At 37.6% G+C, this 23,793-nt stretch overlaps 1 protein-coding gene across 1 annotated transcript in view; it reads left to right on the plus strand.

The window, feature by feature from the left end:
- PTPRZ1 (protein tyrosine phosphatase receptor type Z1) overlaps positions 1 to 23,793 on the plus strand; it is a 112,860-nt gene that overhangs the window by 51,717 nt on the left and 37,350 nt on the right. Inside the window, exons 9-12 of the mRNA XM_026514898.4 lie at positions 5,180 to 5,364; positions 6,817 to 6,943; positions 13,935 to 13,981; positions 17,135 to 20,726. Coding sequence (XP_026370683.2) covers positions 5,180 to 5,364; positions 6,817 to 6,943; positions 13,935 to 13,981; positions 17,135 to 20,726 — 3,951 coding nt within the window. The remainder of the gene's footprint in view (positions 1 to 5,179; positions 5,365 to 6,816; positions 6,944 to 13,934; positions 13,982 to 17,134; positions 20,727 to 23,793) is intronic.

Here is a 23,793-nt window from a genome sequence, read left to right on the forward strand (position 1 = left end):
ATATACACACTTGTGTGTGTGTGTGTGTGTGCGTGTGCGCACATACATATGGGGGCAAGCTATCACAACAATTATGGGGTGCTATTCAAGTTTTCCATGATTAAGGCTTTTGTTCGTTGAATAGAACCATAAACGCACTTCTGATGTCGTTTACTAGCATTGCAATATATTCAGTGCAAACTTTCTTTAAAAAAATACAATATAAAATGCCTTTCAAGGCAGGTTTGCATGAAAGAGTGTCCCTATAGCCTGATATTGTATTTGAGCTGGAGAAATTTTCTATACTTTCCTGAAAAATGTCACGATGAATTAAACATCAGTAGGACTCACCTTCTCGAAGGTCAGTAGTTTAAATAGCATTCATTAAGGTCACGTGTATGTTAACACTGTGGTCCAACTATATGCAGAAAAGTGACCTGAGATTATTTGTTTCTTAGACGGTTATATATTTTGTTGATGAAGTTACAGTGTGTCCCTAGAAAAGACTGACCGAATTCGGTGGAATCTGAAAGATTCCTTTTGGCTACTTACCTAGAGTGAGTAACGCAGTCATTTAGAGGTACAAATCAGTGGCGGATCATTTCTGTTTACTATTTTTAACATTTGTGGCAATGTTTACATGTCGTTTTATTAAGATCTGCTGCTGCCTGAGGGGAAATCACAACCGTAATATTGGTTGTCTTCTGAGTCTGTAAATTTTCAAGTTCTTCGCAACAACGTCATCAAAACACGTGTCTCAGTATTTTTTGAAGTGAGGCTCGTCGGCCTCAGGGGAGGAAGTGGTGGACTTGTCAGTGTGTATCACAAAGTGCTTTTGTCACGGGCTGTTCAACTGCACCGAACTTCAGCTCAGTGGGCAAATAACTGAGTAAAATCTGGTGACATCTTAGGTAATTGTGACATTTTCCCTGCCACTCCCCAAGAATCATCCTTCTGTCTTCTTACCTGACCCAGAGTTTTACCCCTAGACCATGGAGCTAAGGCTGGACCTTCTGCCTCAGGCTGCCTGTCCTTCTTCCAAGCCAGGCACTTAGAACAGCAAAGAGGGAAGGAGACTCAGGCCTCCCTTGGCCATCGGCACCAACTTTTGTGATTAGCTGAGAGACTTGTCACGGCCAGAGTTGTCATGCTCTCTTCATTTGTATTTCTCCTTCTTTGTTTATTTTCCTTTTCTTTTTCCACTTTTTCCCTTTTTCCTTTTAACACTCGGTGCTTCACTCTTGGGTACACGTTCTGCAAGCCGTGCGCCTCTGTCCGTGAGGCCCTCACTCTTCCTTTAAGTTCACGTAAGTGGTGAGAAAACACATGACTTCGTATCAGCTACAAGTCTGTGAAACTTTTACAACTCTAAGTGGGAAAACCGTGTAATTTTGAAAGCACGACCTCACTTGGTCTCAGTGGCACATTTTTTACAAATTTATTTTGCCTTCTTCTGTAACTGCGGTCTAGGACATAGAAACTCAAAACACCCTTACATTTAATAGCTTACTGAATTTAAAGGTTAACAGCTATCATAGGATAGAGCTTCCTAAAGGCAAGAACAGCGCCATCTTTATTTGTATGTCCAGAGTGCCTAGAACCAAGCATTGAATGTTCAAAATCGGTTTCGAAGTAAGAACACTTAGAGCTCCCTTACAAAGGAAACTATATCCTCATTCTGTCTATGTGACCAGCCTTTACATTTGTACTGAGGCACTTACTTGTATTCTCTGTGACTTGACATGGACCCCAGATTTGTCACAGCCTGGCTCACGGCCAGCGGCTTGCAGGAACCGGATTCTCCTTCTTGGCCAGTGCTCCGGAAAGAATCCGTAACTGCGACCCAGATCACGTGTAGCTTGTGCAAAGGAATCGGGGTGGGATTCAGTCCTAAAGAAAGAAATGAGGCCTCAGTATGGTTCTGAACTCCCCATAATGAAGGAAATTATTTTTTTGTTACTATTTTATTTATATATCAGTTAGTATCTTGTATTTGGTGTGTGAGTAAATGTGGATCTGGAAAACCCTTCCTTGATTTTCAACCCAGATAATGTGCTTTATAGAGTATATTTCCTTCTAATATGATAAGCAAATTTCGGTAAACAATATAAGGAAAACCTGGAAAATTTAGTACAAATTAATGGCCATTACATAGTTTTTTTGTTTGAGCACCAAGTTTTGTATATAGAATGAACTAGATTATTATTTTAAAAATCCATTCCTACCTTATAGGAGGGCAGCCCCTTGGCAAGATCATAAACAATAGAAGTACAGGTTTTTCTCCTGAACACATTCTAAAGTATATTATCTTTTCCCTGTAAAATCCCCTATTTCAGCTAGCATCTAAAAGATAAAATTTAGCTGCAGTTTTATAACCTATTACTAAGCTATTGATTATCATGAAACAAAAGAAACATTAAAAAATAAATTCCTCGGGGCGCCTGGGTAGCGCAGTCGTTAAAGCCTCTGCCTTCGGCTCAGGGCGTGATCCCGGCGTACCGGGATCGAGTCCCACATCGGGCTCCTCCGCTATGAGCCTGCTTCTTCCTCTCCCACTCCCCCTGCTGTGTTCCCTCTCTCGCTGGCTGTCTCTCTGTTAAATAAATAAATAAAATCTTAAAAAAAATAAAAAAATAAAAAAATAAAAAAAAAATAAAAAATAAATTCCTCATTAAAATGTAAGTCTAAAGTATTAAACAAACTATAAGCTCTTACAGATTTATAAAGCAGAAAGCAAAAGAATACTAATTCGATGACAAGGAAATGCAAGTTTCCTTTTAAAGTCCTACTTTATATTAATGCTGATTCTTTAAATTTGAAACATCTGCTGATTTCAACTATTAAGGCAAAATAAACACCGACACCCAACCAAAGTAATTTTCTGCTAATTAGGCAGCAGTTCTTTGGGTATTTTGGCAGCTAATAATTTTATATTTTCTCAGGAGATTTTTGCTTTGTGTGCATGCATAAAAACTTTAATGCATTTTAAGATAGTTTCATTTTGGGGGAAGAGAATAATTCACTTTAGATCATTCCTCCTCTCTAAAAAGAGGGATTGATTTTTGCAGGACAAAATCTACGAATGATATTGTCCAGAATTGCCTTCAAGCTTCTAAAAACGAACACGGGGTTCATTAGAAGCAAGATTGAGGCAATCTTGTCCTCCAATGATAGTAGTTCACGTGAGTAGCTAGCTCACTTTTGAGATGATCAATGATCTTCTGCCATCTGGTGGCCACTAAGGAAGTATCACTAGATAGAGTAACGACGATGTAGTCTAGACCTAAGTCAGAACGCATTTTCTTATTCTGAATTCACGCTTTTTGATGAATTCATGTTTTTAGAGAATTGTCCTCTTACTCCCAAAGGAACACCTCACCCTAAATCCTTAATAAACAACAACAACCCCATAGTTTTTACGGTGAATAATCCTGTCTCTAACTCATATAAAAGTGTATATATATGTTTAAAGCATATATATTTAAATTTAAAGTACATATATTTAAAGTATATAATTTATATTTTTTCTAGATCACTTGTATACCATTGGTAGCATAACATACATAAGCTAAAATTCCTATTAAATACTGTAGATGCGATTTTTCAATTGACAAGATCAATTGTTAGTTTTGGCTGCCCTCTTGTGTTCATGAGCAAAACTACAAGCTAATATAAACAAAAGGCCTTTGGTCACAATCTGATGCTGCTGTTGCAATATTTTCATTGAGTCTTTGTGGCTGTCGACCACTGGCTGACTTAGGTCAACTGTATGGTCCCACGTAGTGGCTTTGTAACTTCAGGTATCTCCTAGAAGCAAAGCTTGGGTTCTGTGAATCTTTAGCTTTAGAGAACTTTCTCCCTCTCTTTTGCAAATTTATCTGGACTTTGAACAGATTATATTTATTGTTTTGCTCCATTAGCACATTATCATAAAATTTTATAATTTGCATCCTTGTGATTAGCTCAAATTATCACACTATGAATGTATTTCAGAAAGTATCAGAATACTTTTTTTGATAGGACTAAAATTTTGGCATGACTCCCAGCACGGGCTTGAATTCATTGTAAGAAGTCCTTGAATGATTTTCAAAGTATTTTTTCAGATCAAACAAATCTTCTAATTTCCCAAAATTAATTGTTTAATCTATTGAAAATGCCAAAGTGGGATTTTTGTCAGCAGGTCCGAAAAAATAAAGAAACGATAGTTTTAGTTGTTCTTCCATGGTGTTCTCTAACAGGGAATTTTAAATTATTTCAAGGATTTTGAAACAACAAAATGTCTTAGAACAGATCCTATTTTATAATTTAAAATTTTTCTCATCCTGAGCCAAAGATACTTGTCAAGTACCAAACAAGAGAAATAAAAACACCACAAGCTTGGAGATATCATTTTTTTATGTCTAAAAATGAATTTATGGGGCGCCTGGGTGGCGCAGTCGTTAAGCGTCTGCCTTCAGCTCAGGGCGTGATCCCAGCGTTCTGGGATCGAGCCCCACATCAGGCTCCTCCGCTAGGAGCCTGCTTCTTTCTCTCCCACTCCCCCTGCTTGTGTTCCCTCTCTCACTGGCTGTCTCTGTTAAATAAATAAATAAAATCTTTAAAAAAATAATAATAAATAAAAAAATAAAAAAATTAAAAAAATAAAAATAAAAATAAAAATGAATTTATGTGCCAAATATATCAGAATGGTGTTTTAAACAATATAGAAATAAATAAATAAATAAATAAATAAATAAATAAATAAATAAATAAAATAGAACTAGAAATAGAAAGAAATAAATAGAAATAAAAAAGCTGTGGCTCTTATGTTTATAACTTACGACAGGACTCAGGACCTGTTCAGGAAGAAATAATATAAGAGAACATGCAATTAATGCAATAGCAGTGTTAAAGCAAAGCAGACAGTTGAAAATGACAGATCACTTCAGCAGAGATCAGAGCACGCATTCTAGGAGGGAGCATTTGACCTAGACCTTCCCGAATGGGAAGGTGGGACGCAGATAGAGAAGGAGGGAAGGAAGAATTGTTTCACATATAGGAAATGGCATAAACAAAAGCTCCACAGTGAACTGGTGTTAACTTTTTACCTCCTGTTGAAATAAAACACAACACATTTTCAGAGAATATGTTTTACTTGTTAAAATCCTAGAGGCTGGCAGTTGTATCAATAACTACTCTCTCTCTCTCTCTCTCTCTGAAGTTTGTAGTTCAGAACCAGAAAATGTTCAAGCTGACCCGGAGAATTATACCAGCCTTCTTGTTACGTGGGAGAGACCTCGGGTAGTTTATGATACCATGATTGAGAAATTTGCAGTTCTGTACCAGCAGTTAGAGGGAGAAGACCAAACCAAGCATGAATTTTTGACAGATGGCTATCAAGACTTGGTAACTATAAGATCAGTTGTTTCATGTATTGATAACATTAGAGTTTAATTTTCATGGAAAGAACTTACAAGACTTTAAATTGTTTTATTGGTAACACTAGAGTTTAATTTTCAAGGTAAAAACTTACAAATGATTATATTGTTGCCCTAAACTTCTTGTGAAACTCTCCAGTAGGGAAGAGGGGAAGGAGAAACTGTACTAAATTAGGTCGAAACTTACAGGGAAATACACTAGGTTCTTTTTTGTTTTCAATTACAGGAAGATCACAGCTTTGCCAACAACATTATAGAGTAGATGCTTATAGAAGACTTAGGACTTAGAGTTCATCTAGTGTAGCCTCTTTTTACAAATCAAGGAACTCAGAACGGTTAAATACCTTGACCATGATCTCACAGTTGTGGAAATAATTTGAACCTGGAATCTTAGTGCTCTGATACTGTCATATATCATTGCCCCCGGCATACTCTACCAGCGCAAGAAAATAGAGTAGGGGACTTTTTGCATCAAATTTCCAAGTAACAGATGTGAAGTCAATTGAGTCAGAAATTTTGGAATCCATAGCAATTGCACTACTGGGTATTTACCCCAAAGATACAGACGTAGTGAATAGAAGGGCCATATGCACCCCAATGTTCATAGCAGCTTTGTCCACAATAGCTAAATCGTGGAAGGAGCCGAGATGCCCTTCAACAGTCGAATGGATTGAGAAGATGTGATCCATATATACATCAGAAAGAACAATTACCCAAAATTTGCAGCAACAGGGACGGGACTGGAGGAGATTATGCTAAGTGAAATAAGTCAAGCAGAGAAAGACAGGTCAAAAACACTACTGAACTGTGCATTCACACAGCTGGAGTCCCACCAGGCCCAGGAACCTGCATTTAAACAAAAACTGGCCTTGTTACCATGGTGCTGGGTATCATATGGACAAAACTGATAAAATATATAACAACTTTTTAATCCAAGTGTCTAAAACAGAGACATTATGCACTATGTATGTCGTGCATATTTATAAGAATATGCCATTTTTTCATTTCATAATGATGTTAAGAAGATAAATCTATTACTGTCTGGCTTATATATTGTTATGATAAAGAGATAAAGTGGTTTTTTTCATTGTGTTTTTCACATTTTGCTCTTTGCAAATGTTATGTGTTTATTTGCCTAAAATATTCATTTGTAGTTTTGGGTACTCATTTAAGAATCTGATGAGTTCCAGTTAAAAATGAAACTTTCTAAAGCTAAAATTGATTTTTCAAAAAACCAGAAAAGCCTAATTCACAAATATCACAAGTTCAACTTAACAATATTGCAAACGGTTTTCCTTAGATTAATAAGATATATGTTCCGTTGGCAAATGAGGAAACGTTTTCTAAAGACAGATGTCTATCATGTTAGTGCTCTGATGAGAATAATCCATTTGTGTAATTACTGACATCTTTCTTTTAGGGTGCTATTCTCAATAATTTACTCCCCAACATGAGTTATGTGCTTCAGATAGTAGCCATCTGCACTAACGGCTTGTACGGAAAGTACAGTGACCAGCTTATCGTTGACATGCCTTCTGATGACCCGGGTAAGTCCCGATGCCTTTGTATCTGCATGAATGAGGCTAGTTTCATTACTGGGTACAATGGTGCTTTATCTCTGACTCTATATTATTTTGGCCAAAAGGCAAATGATTTTTTTTTTTTTGGTCTGGATCATCAGCTAATTTTGTGAAGCATGGAAACCATTTTCATGCAACAGATCTGGGTGCAGGACAATGAGTACATTTATTCTAAATGTTGAAGTTTTCTATTTGTGAAATAGGAACAGCAAAATCTGTTGTTATGTCTGTAATGGTCATTAAAAGAAAATAGCTATGTAAATATTAAGACTTTTATTTTGATAATTTATTTGATAATGAAGAGGTGGTTTCATTTGTGTTTATTTCCTTTTTCAGCCCCCAAAGCATTTTGTAGTAAGTATATACGTGATCCTAGGATCATGTGAGGTACTTTGAAATATCTATACAAAACATCTGTTTATCTTAGGTCTTCTTTTCTTTTTTTATGATATGTATATCGTAGGTATTTTCATCCACTTTTTATAATTCTGTGTGAGGGGGGTAGAGTGCTTTCTTCTTCGTTGATTTGCCAGCACTGTTTCACAAAGCAAAACAAAGATGTTGTTTCTAATTGTATTTTATTTGCATGCATCTTCTTTTTGATCTTTTGATCTGAAACCTTATGCAATAATTAGATGAAGTACAGACCATCATAATTTGACAATTTACAAATGCATATAGTTAAAGTCTTCCTTTTGTTAGCATACGCAGTTTTAAGGTAATAGAATGGAATATATTTGTACGTATACGTATGTGTACGTGTATGTTTATACACATAGATATCATGCCCGTGCATGTTCATAAATACATGCAAACATGCATACGTAAATGTAAATATTCCTTGGTCGTCCCTAACATACCGTGAGTCTACTCACTGATATTTTTATAAATTTTTAATGGATGGTAATAAATTATATTAATTAGATCATATTCCAGTTTGATGTATTGAAGGAAAACTGGTATATTGATTAGCCTTTGTGACCTATATGATATAGCAAGGACTTTAACCCATTACGAGCTTGTTCACGGATTATCTCAACAGAGTTGCTCTCACTAGTTAATTTTTTTTTTTAAGATTTTATTTATTTGACAGAGAGAGACACAGCGAGAGAGAGGGAACACAAGCAGGGGGAGTGGGAGAGGGAGAAGCAGGCTTCCCGCTGAGCAGGGAGCCCAATGTGGGGCTCGATCCGAGGACCCTGGGATCACGACCTGAGCCAAAGGCGGGCACTTAATGACTGAGCCACCCAGGCGCCCCTCACTAGTTAAATTTTCAAGTTAAAGTATATATGTCAGAGCATTAGATGATAGATTATAAATCCTTCTAAACCACAGGCTACAAAACTTGCCAAGATATTTCCCAGATTAAAATGTGAATGGCTAATGAATGTTACTACTATCATGATGGGAATATTACTATTTAATATTTCTTACGATTTGCCTCATGGCCTGGTTATAATGTATTGCTTTTATTTAGCATTGATTTTCAAAATCAGGTTATTTTTAAATGGAATGTGAGCTCTAAATCTTACTGAAATCTTCCTGAGTATCAGATTAATTGACCAGTTATCAGTTATCCCATATTACGCTCCTCCACTGTCATCCCTCAAGTACCCCATATGGATCCACCTAGAAAATGACATCTTTAGCAGAGCAACATTGACTCTGTTGGCCAATATCATATGTGAATTGATGAAATATGGCATATAAAATTCTCCTCTAATGCTGTTGTGTATTTTAGGATATGAATTATGTTAACTACATTCATTTAATTTGCTACCTTGGTTTAATTATACCACTCTCATTTCTGCACGTAAAACAATTTCCCAGGAGTTACAAAAAATAATTACTTTTAGCTCTTTGTGGTATGTCTTTCCTGCCCTACCCACTATGTCAGAATTTTAAACTTCAGGAATTTTTTCTTTTTTTCTTTTTGAGATGCTTATTGCATAAAGAAAAACAGATCGAATGTTTATTTTCTCCAGAAGTGATTTCTGAGTGATCCTGTTAGACTGAGTCTCTACTGGCCCAAAGTACAACATTCTTGTATCATTTGTAGCATTTCCACATTTGTACAAAATAACAAATATTATAACTTGATTTCCATTTATTCAAAAGCTGAGGACACTGTTGAACTAGTGAGATGTTTATCTGGGCATACCATTTAATCTCCATGGATATCTCAGTCCCTTAAAGCATTTGTAGAGTAATGACGTTTTAGTAAAAGATGGTGTTTGAGTTAATGTTTTACTATGATATTCCTCTTAAAAGCTAAGGTTAAAAACTTAGATTATTCCTTAATTATTTCTACCAAAAAGTCCTCCATCAAAAGCCAACTTACCCAATGTTTGGGGTCTTCCTATTTTTCATAAAGAAAATATTTATTCTTTTAGAACTCATTTTTTCTGATCTAACAGGCAACAATGGCATTTCAATTCCTATATTTTCAATTTGTTATTAAAACTACATTATCTTAAATATTGTTTCTGTGGTAAATATATCACAGTGAAAATCTTGACTAAAGTACTATCTCGTGGTTTAGTGTGATGGTACCTACAAGATTTGTGAATTTTATGATTTATGTGGCTAATGGAGATGTAAGTGGCCTTTGACTTTGCTTCTTATTTCATGGTTTTTATTAGTACCATTTCACCCCGTTAGTCATGTTGTTCAGTACCTTAGTAACATTGTAATGTACCCTATTGAATTATTTTATTATTTCAGAGAAGCTCTTTTCTAAAAACTGTATTGCTTTTTGCTTTTGTTAAAAAGAAAGGAAGGAGGTCATTTATAGTTGCCCTCATTCTTTCAATGGTAGATTTCAGATATTTTAATTACTATCCATGAAGGAAAACTCAACCTTACAGATTGTGCATTTAACTTTGGCTAATTTGATTGTCGTTTGTGCATTTTAATTACACTTGTTGTGTACCACAGCGTCACCATAAAACTAGTGTCCATGAAACGTACTACAAATTGCTATTTTCAAATACGTGCATAAATTCATATTAAGAAACAATTTGAATTTGTCCAGGGAACCTTATTAAGGCTAAGCTGAAATGTATATTCTTTCCAATACTTTGCAGAAAATTATATTTATGAATGGATTATTCATAAATATATTTATTTCATTGTAACTAAAATAATTGTGTCATTTCTATGTAGAGTTAATTATTATACAATTATAGAGGATATTATTTTAGTACGTGTTGTAGGGCCTTGATAATTGTGTTAAATTTAAATGCATGGTGAATGAGATCAACACATTTTTCTGTTGTTGTGTGCCTTTCGGTTGTATAACAGTTGTGTTTGTTAAATCACTGTACATCTGTCCTTGCTCTGTCTGTACCATCCTGTGCTATGGGTGTTGTTATATAATAATATTTGAAATCACAGTTTGAAGAGATTGCAGTCTACATGGCTTTGCCCTTTTGCGCTGTGAAACTTGGCTTCCTTCAGACAATTAAATAAGCCTTACTTGCCAACCTATGTCAGTGTTGCTTTTTTGTGTTATGGAATATTAATGTGTGACTAACTGCTCTTTTAGAAAATGTAGCATTACATGTGCCCCAGACGAAACCAGAATGAACCAATAGATTTTGTTCAGTTATCACACATATGTGAATTTTAAGTGTTCACTCAAAAAAATATATTAACAATCTTTACTGTTGGACATTTTAAAGCCTTCATGCAGTCTGTTTTGAGGAAGAGAATGAGAAGACTGTAAACCAGTATAATTTTGAACTACTGAATATAGGAGCACTGCCTGAGTCAGGTCAGTAGCTACTAAAATATCAGTTATTTGAGAGGAACCAGCAAACCAGAGGTACCCCGTATGAGATCTTGTGTCTGTCACCAGAACTACTCCTTGGGTAGTAATATGAACTCTCAGACGTGGAAGTCTAGCCTCAAAATCTCCAGGAAGATAGAAAAAATTTTCTAAAATTATTTTATTTCAAAATTGTTCTGAAGAGGCCCAGCAGGAGATTTCTGGATTATATGGGGAAGAAGCATTCCAGGGCAACCCCAGAATTTTGGTCAATTTGAATAATTGAATTGGAAACCAAAATGAAGATCCTTCAAAGTGGGTTAATACTCACAGATATGAAGGCATCCACCCTTGGGGTATTCACCTGTGGGAGTGCCATGAAGCAAAGAGGGACCAAAGGACTGCTTGGACCCATACATTCTCCTCTAGGGTCTACAGCAGGCCCAAAGGAGACATCTCACGTCTTAGAGCAGTGAACAGCAAAGCTAGTTTCAGTAGAACTCATACTCTTCGGGGGAAATGACTGGGTAAAATCATGTATTCTAACTTATTAGGAACGCAAATCCATATAGTTAATTTATGCTGTGGTAAAAGGATAAGAATAAATCACATGTAGTAATATACTCAGAGAATATTGAAAGAAAATGAAGTCAGTTCTCAATGTGGTAATTATACATACCCTACCCCAGCCTTGACAATCAATAAGAAAATGCTTTTGCTCATTAAAAGTATGAAGTTAGGTAAAGTTAGACCATGTTTTTGTTTGCTTGCTTCTTTGTTTTTAATTTTAAAACATTTCCTTAAGCATATTGAGGAGAATGGATTATCACTGAGTTTTTTTCCCCGTAGCCTCTTAACAGAGAAAAAAATCGTATCAGAGAAACAGAAAATTTGTATCACTAGCAAATGTTTGTTATGATTTGGCCTTATTAACATTAAAATATTTTAAAAGTACATAAAGGGGTGTGACTCCATTTAAAAGCATTTCGGTAAAATTATGCACTGTCTCACATGCAGAATTTGGAGGATTTCACGTGCATGAACTTCTCTAATTGTAGTTTATAGGAAGTCATATTGAAGGTTCTGAGTTATCTTTTACAGTTTAGCTGCATCCCATCTCTAAACTCACCTGTATTGATTTCCTTGGAGGTTACAGAGACACAAATCTTTCAAACTATTGAAATCACTTTAATTTGAAAACGTGAAGAATAAAGAGCATGGAAAAAAATAAAAAGTGGACAACATTAATGATCCAAATAAAGGTTTCCAAAGTCTTTCGTGGTCAGTTTTAACAAGCAAAAAAATAATAATAATAATAATAATAATTGAGTGTTCAAATTTAACTCAGGGCTAATTTAACATCGTTCAGGGTAACTTTGAAATAGCTCAATAGTCAAGAGTATTAATTTTATCTAAATTCTCGTGAGAGGGTGAATCACTTCTCAATTTTTCTTGAATTCTCCTCTAAATGGAATCCATGCACAGGACTTCATTTTATGGTCTTACATTTCTTAATGCCTAGAAATTTTCTGATAAAAATAAAATCAAGAAAGTCTGTGGGGTTTTTTTTGTTTTTTTACTTTTCTGTATGTATATTGTATTTTTTTTATTATGTTCAATTAGCCAACATATAGTACATCATTAGTTTTTGATGTAGTGTTCAACGGTTTGTCAGTTGCACATAACACCCAGTACTCATCACCACACATGCCCTCCTTAATACCCATCACCCTGTTACCCCATCTCCCCACCCCCTTCCCTTCCATAACCCTCAGTTTGGTTCCCCAAGTCTAGAGTCTCTCATGGTTTGGCTCCCTCTCTGATTTCTTCCCATTCCGTTTTCCCTCCCTTTGCCTGTGGTCCTCTGGGCTATTCCTTATGTTCCACATGTGAGTGAAACCATATGATAATTGTCTTTCTCTGCTTAACTTATTTCACTCAGCATAATCCCCTCCAGTTCCATCCATATTGATGCAAATGGTGGGTATTCATCCTTTCTGTGGCTGAGTAATATTCCATAGTATATATGAACCACATGTTCTTTATCCATTCGTCTGTTGAAGGGCATCTCAACTCCCTCCACAGTTTAAGTATTGTGGGAAAAAAAAAAAAAAGAAAGTCTGTTTTATAAAACAGGTCTGGATTTGATACGCACATTTCATGTTAATTCCGTTTTGCCTTTGAAAACTTTAGAGAATATGCATTTCCCTCGAGGATACCTAGAGCTACAAAGCACAGAACAAAAGCAGCATTGGGATGGTGAAGAGCGTGAATTTTGGAGATGGAGTGAGAGTCTATAAAATAATGAAATAAGAGAAGCATTATTGTAATAATGCTCAGCTCAAGCTGAGCCCAGTGCCGCTCTGATGAAGCGTGAAGAACAGTGCTTCTCCGGTCGGCCCTTCAGTAATTTGGCTTCGTGTCTAGATTCCTTGTTGGAGAGAGAGAACCAGCTCCACATCTTTCCTCACATGTACTGACAGGTTTTGTTTTTGGATTGAGATATCCGTGTACTGGAAATATACTGATTCTGGTCATTGGGAACAGCAGACTTGAATGATCCTGGCCAGTGCATTCTTGGTGTAGACAGCACAACTGAGTTTCCCTGGGGAGAAGGACCTGGAGTCACTCTGGTCAGTCCTTCCTGTCCATTTGGTGCAACACCCTGTGTACATATAAGCGTGAACCCAAATTCACAGTATAAAGGAACCATCTGACCCTCAACCAGAAGAGGAATTGAAGGAATAAGTAGCCAAATAAGAAAATAAATCCTGTCAATTCTCCCCTAATCCCTGGCATTTCCCTAACTGTCAACCATGCTAAGGATGAAGAGGTCTACACTGATGAAAAATTATTTCAGTTTTCTATACGCAGGAGCATCAGCCTGTCCGCTTCTCCCTGCTTGGCTTCAATCCCACATAGAGGGGAGGGGGAAGGAGAGGGGAGTTGGAGTACAGCATAGAGAGGAAAGTTTTGAATGCAGTTTCTTATAGGTGTGTGTAGTGGTGTGTTATGTAGTGGTCAGTGGTGTTGAAACCTAAAATCTGAAATTTTTATTTTTGGAGATTCTGTATTTTCAAAGCTAACAAGTCTTCATTTCCCCCCCCCTCCTCTTTCCACCCAAAGGTAAACCCACAGGGTTGAAATAGTTGAATAAACATCTTAATAATTTTATTTCTAATTTTGTAGAACTTGACCTCTTTCCTGAATTAATCGGAACTGAAGAAATAGTCAAGGTATTGTATCTAGTTTTATATTAAAATGTTTTAAAATTAAAAAGTCCTTTTTTCAATGATTGGTTAGGTTTCAGGTGTTGCATTAATCAAAGTTCGTGTTGCATCATTCATGAGGGTGAGTTGCTGAGTTTTACAGTCATGTAATTGACATGCATGATTCTTTCATGAAAGAATTGGAAGACACTTTGATAGAGTAATAAAAATAACAAAGGTTGGTGATGATGAAAAAAATGAACTTTAAAGATAATTATAGCCATAAACTATATCTATAATTCAGAATTTTTTCATTGTTTGAGTTTTTCTGAAAGACTAATATTTACCCAATTCTTAATATTTCTACAATTTATTTATAAATACCTTAACTAATGATTGACAGATTGATAATAAATATGAGCCAAGACATAAATTGTATATATTCTTTTGCCCATTTAATCTAAATAATTGTTTGGATTATTCATATTATAAGTGTCGTTGCTAGCATAATGTCCTGTAAGTAAATAGGTATTTAAGAATATTTATAAATTTTAACATTGTCCTAATTTTTAAAATAGAGAAAAAATGATGGATGCAGCTTCTTTTTCATCCTAAGCCCAAATGTACTGTTCATCGTAACTGAGATTATATGTTAAATGCAGGTGCTATTCTTAAAGTAGTACAAATGGATGTGTGTGTTCACATGTGTGCACGAGGCCATAGTGTGATGACTAATGCTACCATCGGGCAATAGATAGCAGTTAGGTTGTGTTTTCACATGTATAATTATCTCAATAATTTATATGTTCTATGGCACTTCTCTCTTACAAAGGATTAGTTTACCAAAGTGAGCGATCTACCTTTCAGCAAGAGTTCACAAAACTCAGCTCAGGATATCTTTGTGTGTGTGTGTGTGTGTGTGTGTGTGTGTGTGCATGCACATGGATAGGTATGTACCTAGAAATGATCACCAGGTTGCAGACTGCCAGCTTCTCATGGTATCTTCACATGGCAGAGAGCAGAGCAGAAGAAGAAGCAAGCTCTCGCATGATTCTTCCTATAAGGGCATTCATCCCATTCATGAAGGCTCTACCCTCTAGACCTCATCTAATCTCAGTTACTTCCCAGAGGCCCCAATTCCTAATACCATCACTTTGAGGAGTAGGGCATATGAGGAGTAGGGCAATATGAATTGGGGGGACGGCATAAATACTTAGTCCATAACACTATTCACTACCATTGATTCATGCAGGAATGAGTGATGGCGGTTGGCAAATTCCTGGACTGTATCTGTGATGGTTTTTAAAACTGAATTTGGAAGTGAATAGTTTGGGGGATGTTTCTTAGCTTGTCTTCAAATAAAAATGCATTACTTTGAAGAACAAACTATCTCCAGCATGATCAAGGCCTTACGGTAAAATTTTCTAAACGGAAGCTGTGAAGAGTAACAGGTATGACACAGTTCAAAACCATAGTGGAAGAGAGATTCACAATAACTTCATAAGAAAACATAGGAAGGAGTATACATTAAAATATTTGTGGTTTCAGGTATGTATAAAATAATCATAGAGCATGAATGATCTGTTCTTCTTGAAATGTTGACATGAGGTCACACAACCTTATAGAGATCAACAAGATTTGGTTAGGTAGGATTAATGAATGGTGTATCATTTTCATCACGTTCTTTTTTTTTTTAAGATTTATTTATTTATTTGAGAGAGAGAGTGTGTGTGTGGTGGGGGAGAGGGGCAGAAGGAGAGGGAGAGAGAGTCTTAAGCAGACCCCGCACTGAGCGCAGAGCCTGACACGGGGCTCGATCCCATGACCCTGAGATTACAACCTGAGCCAAAACCAAGAGTTGGACGCTTAACCAACTGTGCCACCCAGGGGTCCCTGTCTTCATCAGATTCTGAGAGGTATCTGAACATGGTTTAATATTCAGATTTTTTTTTTCTCCTGGTACTGGTTAAGTTCTTACTAATTTGTACTCTTGTCAGTTTTCTTCTTTTAAGGGACATGACTTTAAAAGATCTAATAAATGACAATGCTAGCAAACTGGCAAAATCATATCCTGTGTGGACTAAAAATACCATGTCTTGGTATCTTTGGCAGTTTAGTTTTCTAAGCATATGATCAGACATATTATAAAATGCACAGTTAGAAAAGAAAAGGGAAAAGAAAAAAAAAGCAAGGGTCTTGATTGACCTCTAGCTAGAATGCTCCTGGGCCATTACAGTGACAAGTGTTCCTGGAAGACTGGGTCACCTGAATGATGTTTCTAAGGAAAATAACAAAATTAAATAACTAGTGCTAGAAGCATACTTTGTACTTGGACAATTTGTCTTTAACAAAATGTCTGCCTATGGGGGCGCCTGGGTGGCTCAGTCAGTGAAGCATCTGACTTTTGGTCTCGGCTCAAGTCATGATCTCAGGGTCCTGAGATCAAGCTCCCCGCCAGGCTCTGCGCTCAGCACAGAGTCTGCTTGTCCCCTCTCCCTCTGCTCCTCTCCTCCACTCTCTCTCTCAAACAAATAAGTAAAATATTTTAAAAATTAGATCGGTTAATTCATTGAATTTAAATAAAATAAAATTTAAAAAAATTAAAAAAAAATAAAATAAAATGTCTGCCTATGTCTTGAGTGGAGAATATTTAAAACAAAATGGAAAACCAAAACTTCTTCTAGTCCTAAATCTTCCTCTTATGATGGCTTAAAAATTATGATTTATTCTGAATATATACAAAGAAATATTCTGAATATTTAGATAGATCTTTGAAATAAATTGTTTCATTCCATATTATAAGAAGCTAATTGCTATTTAGTTTGTTGCCAGATGAACTGAACAGAGAAATACAAAACAAAATAAGTGTTAAGTAACATTATCAGTCAATAAATGATAATGCACCTTTCTTTCAAAGCTGGGGTATCTATTAATTTAATTACTTCCACAGCACTGAAATAAAGGCAGCCGTAAATAGAGTGTTTTAAGTTTAATTAGTGTCCCTAGAAGGTGGATGATAAAGGTTACAGGATAGAGGCATGGCCTCTATGGGACGATGCTTTCTGAGGAAAAGTTCCCACGAGTGAAGATTAACAGTATCATGCAGTATAAGATATTATTAAGAACTCAATTTTTTTCTTATTTCCTTATGTTCCATTAAATCTTGTTTGCTTTTCAAAGGAGGAAGAAGAGGGGAAAGACACTGGAGAAGACACTGTTGTGAATCCTGGTAGAGACAGTGCCACAAACCAAATAAGGAGAAAGGAACCCCAGGTTCCTACTACAACAAGCTACAATCACGTAGGGACTAAATACAATGAGGCCAAGACGAACCGATCCCCAACGAGAGGAAGTGAATTCTCTGGGAAGGGCGATATTCCCAGCACATCTTTAGATTCCGCTTCCCAAACAGTCACTGAATTAGCCCCTCAAAAAGATGTTGCTTTGACTTCGCGGACTGTGACTAACATGCCACCTCACACTCTGAAAGGCACTGCAGCCTCTTTAAATGACAGCTCTAACACTATTCCCCGATTCCCACGGATGAACTTGACTGGGACTGTGGAATCTTTAAATACAGTTTCTATAACGGAATCTCAAGAGGTATCTACCGATATCAGTGAGGACGAGAGTCTATTGACGGGTTTCAAGCTGGATACGGCAGCTGACGATTCTTCGGGCTCCAGTCCGGCGACTTCTTCTATGCCGTTCATCTCTGAGAACATATCCCACAGGTATATGTTTTCTTCAGAAAACCCAGAGCCAATCACATATGATGTCCTTCTACCAGAATCTACTAGAAAAGCTTCCGAAGAGTCAGCTGCATCGGGTTCGGAAGACTCTCTGAAGGATCCTTCCATTGATGGAAACGTGTGGTTTGCCAGCACTGCAGATACGGTAACACAGCCCGATGCCGGATCCGGCAGGGAGAGCCTTCTCCAGACTGACTACACCGAGATACATACCGAAGAATCTGAGACAGCTGAGTCTTCAGCTCCAGGCCCGCTGGTGTCACGCGGTCCCCCGGTCACGGATCTGGACATGCCGCCTTATTCCACCTTTGACCACTTCCCGACCGAGGTGACGCCTCATGCCTTTACTCCGTCCTCCGGACAGCAGGACTCCGTCCCCACTGTCAACATGGTACACTCGCAGACAACTCAACCGGTGTACAATGGTGAGACACCTCCTCAACCTTTCTACAGTAGTGACGTCTTTCCTCTAGTCACCCCTTTGTTGCTTGACAATCAGATCCTCAACACTACCCCTGCTGCTTCAAGTAGTGATTCGGCCTTGCATGCTACGCCTGTATTTCCCAGTGTCGGTGTGTCATTTGAATCCATCCTGTCTTCCTATGATGGTGCACCTTTGCTTCCATTTTCCTCTGCTTCCTTCAGTAGTGAATTGTTGCACCATCTGTATACGGTTTCTCAGATCCTTCCACAAGCTACTTCAGCTGTTGAGAGTGATAAGCTGTCCCTGCATGCTTCTCTGCCAGTGGCTGGGGGTGATGTGCTATTAGAGGCCAGCCTTGCTCGATACTCTGATGTGACGTCACATCAGCCCACTACTCACGCTGCTCCAGAGACGCTGGAATCTGGTGGTGGTGAATCTGGTGTCCTTTATAAAACGCTTATGCTTTCTCAAGTCGAACCACCCAGCAGTGATGTCATGCTGCATGCACGTTCTTCAGGGCCTGAAGCTTCCTATGCCTTATCTAGTAATGGGGGCTCCCAGCACTTCTTCACTGTTCCCTACAGTCCTGCAGCCCCCGTGCATGGTTCTGTGGGTGTATCTCCTCCGGCTCCCTTGTTTAGCAGCCCTAGCCACACTCCGGTGCCTCCGGGGCCTCCGTCTTCGTTCCTAACCCCGACCGCATCTTTGCCGCCGCCTCCTCCTGGCCTCTCTGGGGATGGGGAGTGGTCCGGAGCCTCCTCTGATAGTGAGTTTCTTTTACCTGACACAGATGGTCTGACAGCCCTTAACATGTCTTCACCTGTTTCTGTAGCTGAATTTACATATACAACATCTGTGTTTGGTGATGAGAATAAGCCGCTTTCTAAAAGTGACATAATATATGGAAATGAGACCGAGCTGCAAATTTCTTCTTTCAGTGAGATGGTTTACCGTTCGGAAAGCGCAGTCCTGCCCGCCCTGTACGATACTGTAAATAAGTTGAACGCGTCTTTACAAGAATCCCCCGTTTCCTTTTCTAGCACAAAGGGCATGCTTCCAGGGTCTCTCGCTCCTCCTGCCACTAAGGTTTTTGATCATGACATTAGTCAAGCTCCAGAGATTTCAGTTCAGCCTACACATGCCGTGTCTCAAGCGTTCGGGGACCCTTCGCTTAAACCCGTGCTTAGCGCGAGCTCAGAGCCGGCCTCCTCTGACCCTGCTTCTAGTGAAATGTTAGCTCCTTCAACTCAGCTCTTCTTTTACGAGCCCTCAGCTTCTTTTAATACCGAAGTATTGCTGCAGCCCTCCCTTCAGGCTTCTGAGATTGACACGTTGCTTAAAACTGCTCTTCCACCCGTGCCTAGCGAGCCAATATCGGCTGAGACCCCCAAGGTTGATCCCATTAGTTCTACAATATCGCATCTCCTGGCCTCAAACTCTGCTTCGAGGGAAAACACGCTGCCCGCTCCATCTGTACCAGTTGTCGATGTGTTGCCTGCTTCTAACGTGCACGCTGCTTCACTTCAAGGTTTAACCATTTCTTACGCAAGCGAGAAATACTTTGAACCCGTTTTGCTTAAAAGCGGAAGTTCCCAGCAAGTGGTACCTTCACTGCACAGTAATGATGAGTTGCTCCCAACTGCCAATTTGGAGATAAACCAGGCCTTTCCCCCGAAGGGGAGGCATGCATTTGCTACGCCTGTTTTATCGATAGATGTGCCACCAAATACACTTATAAATAAGCTCATATATTCCGATGAAGCTTCCACCTCCACCAAGGGGTCTCGCACTGATGAGGTGTTCGCTGGTACCCCAGCAGGTGTTTCTGATACCCCCGTAACTGCCGATCATTCTGTTCCTCTAGGAAATGTGTATGTTTCCGTTTCAGCAGCTTCTCCTGACAAAGATGGTTCTGTCCCCACAACCAAGTTGCTGTTTCCTTCTCAGACAACTTCTGAGCTGATTCAGAGTGCCAGATCTGATGCTGATTTAGTGGGTGGTGGTGACGATGGTGATATTGATGATTATGATGACGATTATGATGACAGAGATAGGGATGGCTTATCCATAAATAAGTGTATGTCGTGCTCCTCCTATAGAGAATCACAGGAAAAGGTAATGAATGATTCAGACACCCAAGAGAACGATCTTGTGCATCAGAATAACCCAACCTCATATTCACCATCTGAAAATCCTGAAGAAGAAAATCAAGGCACAGGTGTCCTATCAGCCAGTCAGACCGATACGGACGGAAGTCCCGATAAAGCAACACAGGCACATGTGCCACCCCAAAAGCCCAGTGATGGGAAACAGCACGATGACGTTCAGACTGGTAACGCCCTGCTTCCTTTCACTCCCGATTCTGAAGCATGGGCAGTGGTTGCAAGTGATGAAGAGAGTGGATCAGGGCAAGCTCTGTCAGATAACCTGAACGATAACGAGACTTCCACAGATTTCAGTTTTCCAGACATTAACGAAAGAGATGTTGATGGCGTCCTGGAAGCCGCTGACTCAGAGATAACCCCAGGGGCCCCACAGTCCTCAACACCGACTGTTACTAGCAGGCACTCAGACGCAGTCAACATTGCAGAGGCAGGTTAGTGATGGATCCGAGAGCTAGACCGAGGTGTGGTGGTTTTCTTCCTCAAAAAATTGAAAAATCATGGAAGGAGAAATTTGGTAAAGTGGCACATCCTTTTGTTTTTTAATCGAGACGCTCAGCAAGTCAATTTACAGTTTTTAAAGTGTGATTTTACTCATTATTTCAAATGAATATGCAACACGTTTCGGTTAGTGGATAGATAAAACGTTTATTTGTTGTCAATTTTTCATATTCTACAAGATGCCAGTTACATGTGGGAGCAATTATGTGTGCGTAACGCATTTTTAGTATACTGCTTTTTAAATGGTAGGTTGGATTAATTTTTTATATTCACTTATGTTCTAAAATAAGTTGTAATCTAATTTCATTGAATTATAAAATGGATTATTAAACTCTGATAAGTAATATGTTATAAACCCCTCTCTGACCCACCCCACGGGAAAAGATATGATAATTTGCACAACCACGTCAGCCTGGGGAGCTTTACAAAAAGTTCTATTGCTGAGTTTTGAGAGTTAATGGTAAGATTTTTTTTTTTTTAAAGATTTTAATTTTTTTACGTTGTCTCTGTTTGATTACCTTCATGTTGCCTAAAGAGGGCAGTGTGAACTAACAAGATACATTCTACTTTGTATTTGCGGTTATACACCTTCCTAGGAAGTTAGATAATGGTCATTAATATGCAGACTATGTACAGGTATTGTATGACAAGATGTAAAACACTAGAACATTTTCTGTAGACAGGCCTTTCATTTGTTAATGTATTTTATGCAAATTAGTTTATTGGCCAGATGTTTCTTCGAGTAGATTACTTGCAACATATATAATACAGATGTTTGCTTTAAATGCCACTGGGGAGAAAAGGGAAATTCAATACCATTAGGCATATGAAATACTAGCTAATTTCATTGACTTGAGCATAAGAATTTTAGAATTCGCTTTTATTAAATTTTAAGGCATTTTTTAAATTAACAATGAAAATATTTAAATCTTAACATCGTAAGTCAAAAGATAGGTTAAGGTAACATCTTGGAATCTTATTGCATAAAAGCAGATATTTATAAACCAGATCAGAGATACCAGTCCCATTAGGATATTTTTTTCTCTTTGTTATTTCCATCCTTTGAATTAGTTGTATATTTTTCCTTCAGTCAGTGCAGCAGCAATTAAAAGTTTGTACATTTTGATAGAGAAGTTTTTCTACGTTCTGACTTGATACCTATTTAAAATTGCATTCCAGTTTAAACACACTCTGGTATGTGAGAATGAATAATGAAGCCACAGGTTACTATGTTCATTAGTGTTGCCATATATATGAATTGTTATCTGGCTTCAATTATAGTACTTGTTTTTTTTTTTTATTTTTATTAGATTTCTTTTAAAGACATATCAGGAATTCGTCCTTTTTTTTCCTATCTTACTAGGTAGTGACATCATCAGTATGTCCTTGCTAGATTATGCTCTTATGGAGAAACTATAATGCAAAATGCCGAACCTAGAATTCTGATTTAAAATTCAGTAATTTCTCATCATTGCACTAATTTAATTATTAAGAGTATGTTTTCCCACTGATGAGGAGAAAACAGTAGGAATATAATTTCCAATATCATCAGGTAACACAATTAATGGAGTAACTAAGATCAAACAAGATTAGGGAAGAATTCTTGCCTGCTTTTAAAACTGTATCTGCAAAAAATCATATGTACTCTGTCTTACAAAGTAATTCAATGTGGCTCTTTAACAAATGCATACAGACTAATTCTGAAACTTATTGTTTTATTATGTACTTCTAGAATGTAGAATAATTTATAAGACATGTTCCCTAAAACAAAATAGATAAGGCAAATATTAGTATCTGCAATTTATGAATGCATAAACTGACACCCAGAGATACTAAATTACTTGATTCAGGTCATGTAGGGAGTTAACACAAAACTGAGACTGGAATCATGCGTTATTGGTGTCTGTCTCTTGGAGACTATGCTTTCATTTTTGAGGACAATAAAATATATATAATGCTTAATTTGTAATACCAAAATGATACTGTTTTATTCTAAAAATGTATTTTAAAGTATCAATCTTACCATTGTTTACAGATCATCCATTGTTAGATTCTCATCTTATTTAGGTAGCTCAGATACACTTCTGGACCATATTGAAGTAGATATTTTAGTCTCAACTAATGAATATACAGATCAATACAACCAGTTGTTCCTCGTTCCAGTATGTAAAGCAATCAGTTGATTGTACTTCCTTTTTTTATAAATATATTCTTTTCAATTTGGGGGGGTATATTTTCTTTTTTTCCTTATGTATTTTTTAAGGTAAACTCTGCCCCCAACCTGGGGCTTGAACTCATGACCCTGACGTCAAGAGTGGCATACTCTGCGACTGAGCCAGCGAGGCGCCCCTGATTATCTTTCATGTGGTATCTCACCCTGAATAAAATTCCTGGGTTTCATAATATGTAATTACCGTGGATGTATCATGCTAACTCCTCAATGAAAAGGTTTATTTTAAAATCAGACCTCCCAGAGAACGTGCGCGTAAAGTCTGTATTACGAGATTGTGTATGTGTGCACGTGTGTATCTACTGCATGTGCATAGTGTGTGATATCCATGGGGACTTGTTACATACGTCATGTGTTATATACCTTACATGTATATCCTATATAGATCAGACATATCTCTATATATGTATGCACATACATATATACAAATAAGATATGTATGTATCTTCACTAAGTGGATTATTTCATTGTTTAGCCACAAAACTTCCATTTAGGTAACAATCGTTTTAATAGAAAAAACGTGAAGACAATTATGTATTAAAAGAAGATGCTTTCCTAAATTTTATAAAGAAACGTTTAATGCATTCACCGTCAGATTATTTAGGCTTCTTAGATGGGCCTCATCGCACTGCGTAATGACCAGAGCTTATGATTGGCGGAACAGAAACTAAAGCTTGGGCTTCTCTTACAAGAACACGAGCTACAGCTCAGGGATCAGTTGATTTACGGTATTCCCACTTTTTGTTCCGTTTTATGATTTTTAGTCACAC

This window comes from Ursus arctos, unplaced genomic scaffold, assembly GCF_023065955.2.
Source record: "Ursus arctos isolate Adak ecotype North America unplaced genomic scaffold, UrsArc2.0 scaffold_3, whole genome shotgun sequence".
NCBI classification, from domain to species: Eukaryota; Metazoa; Chordata; class Mammalia; order Carnivora; family Ursidae; genus Ursus; species Ursus arctos.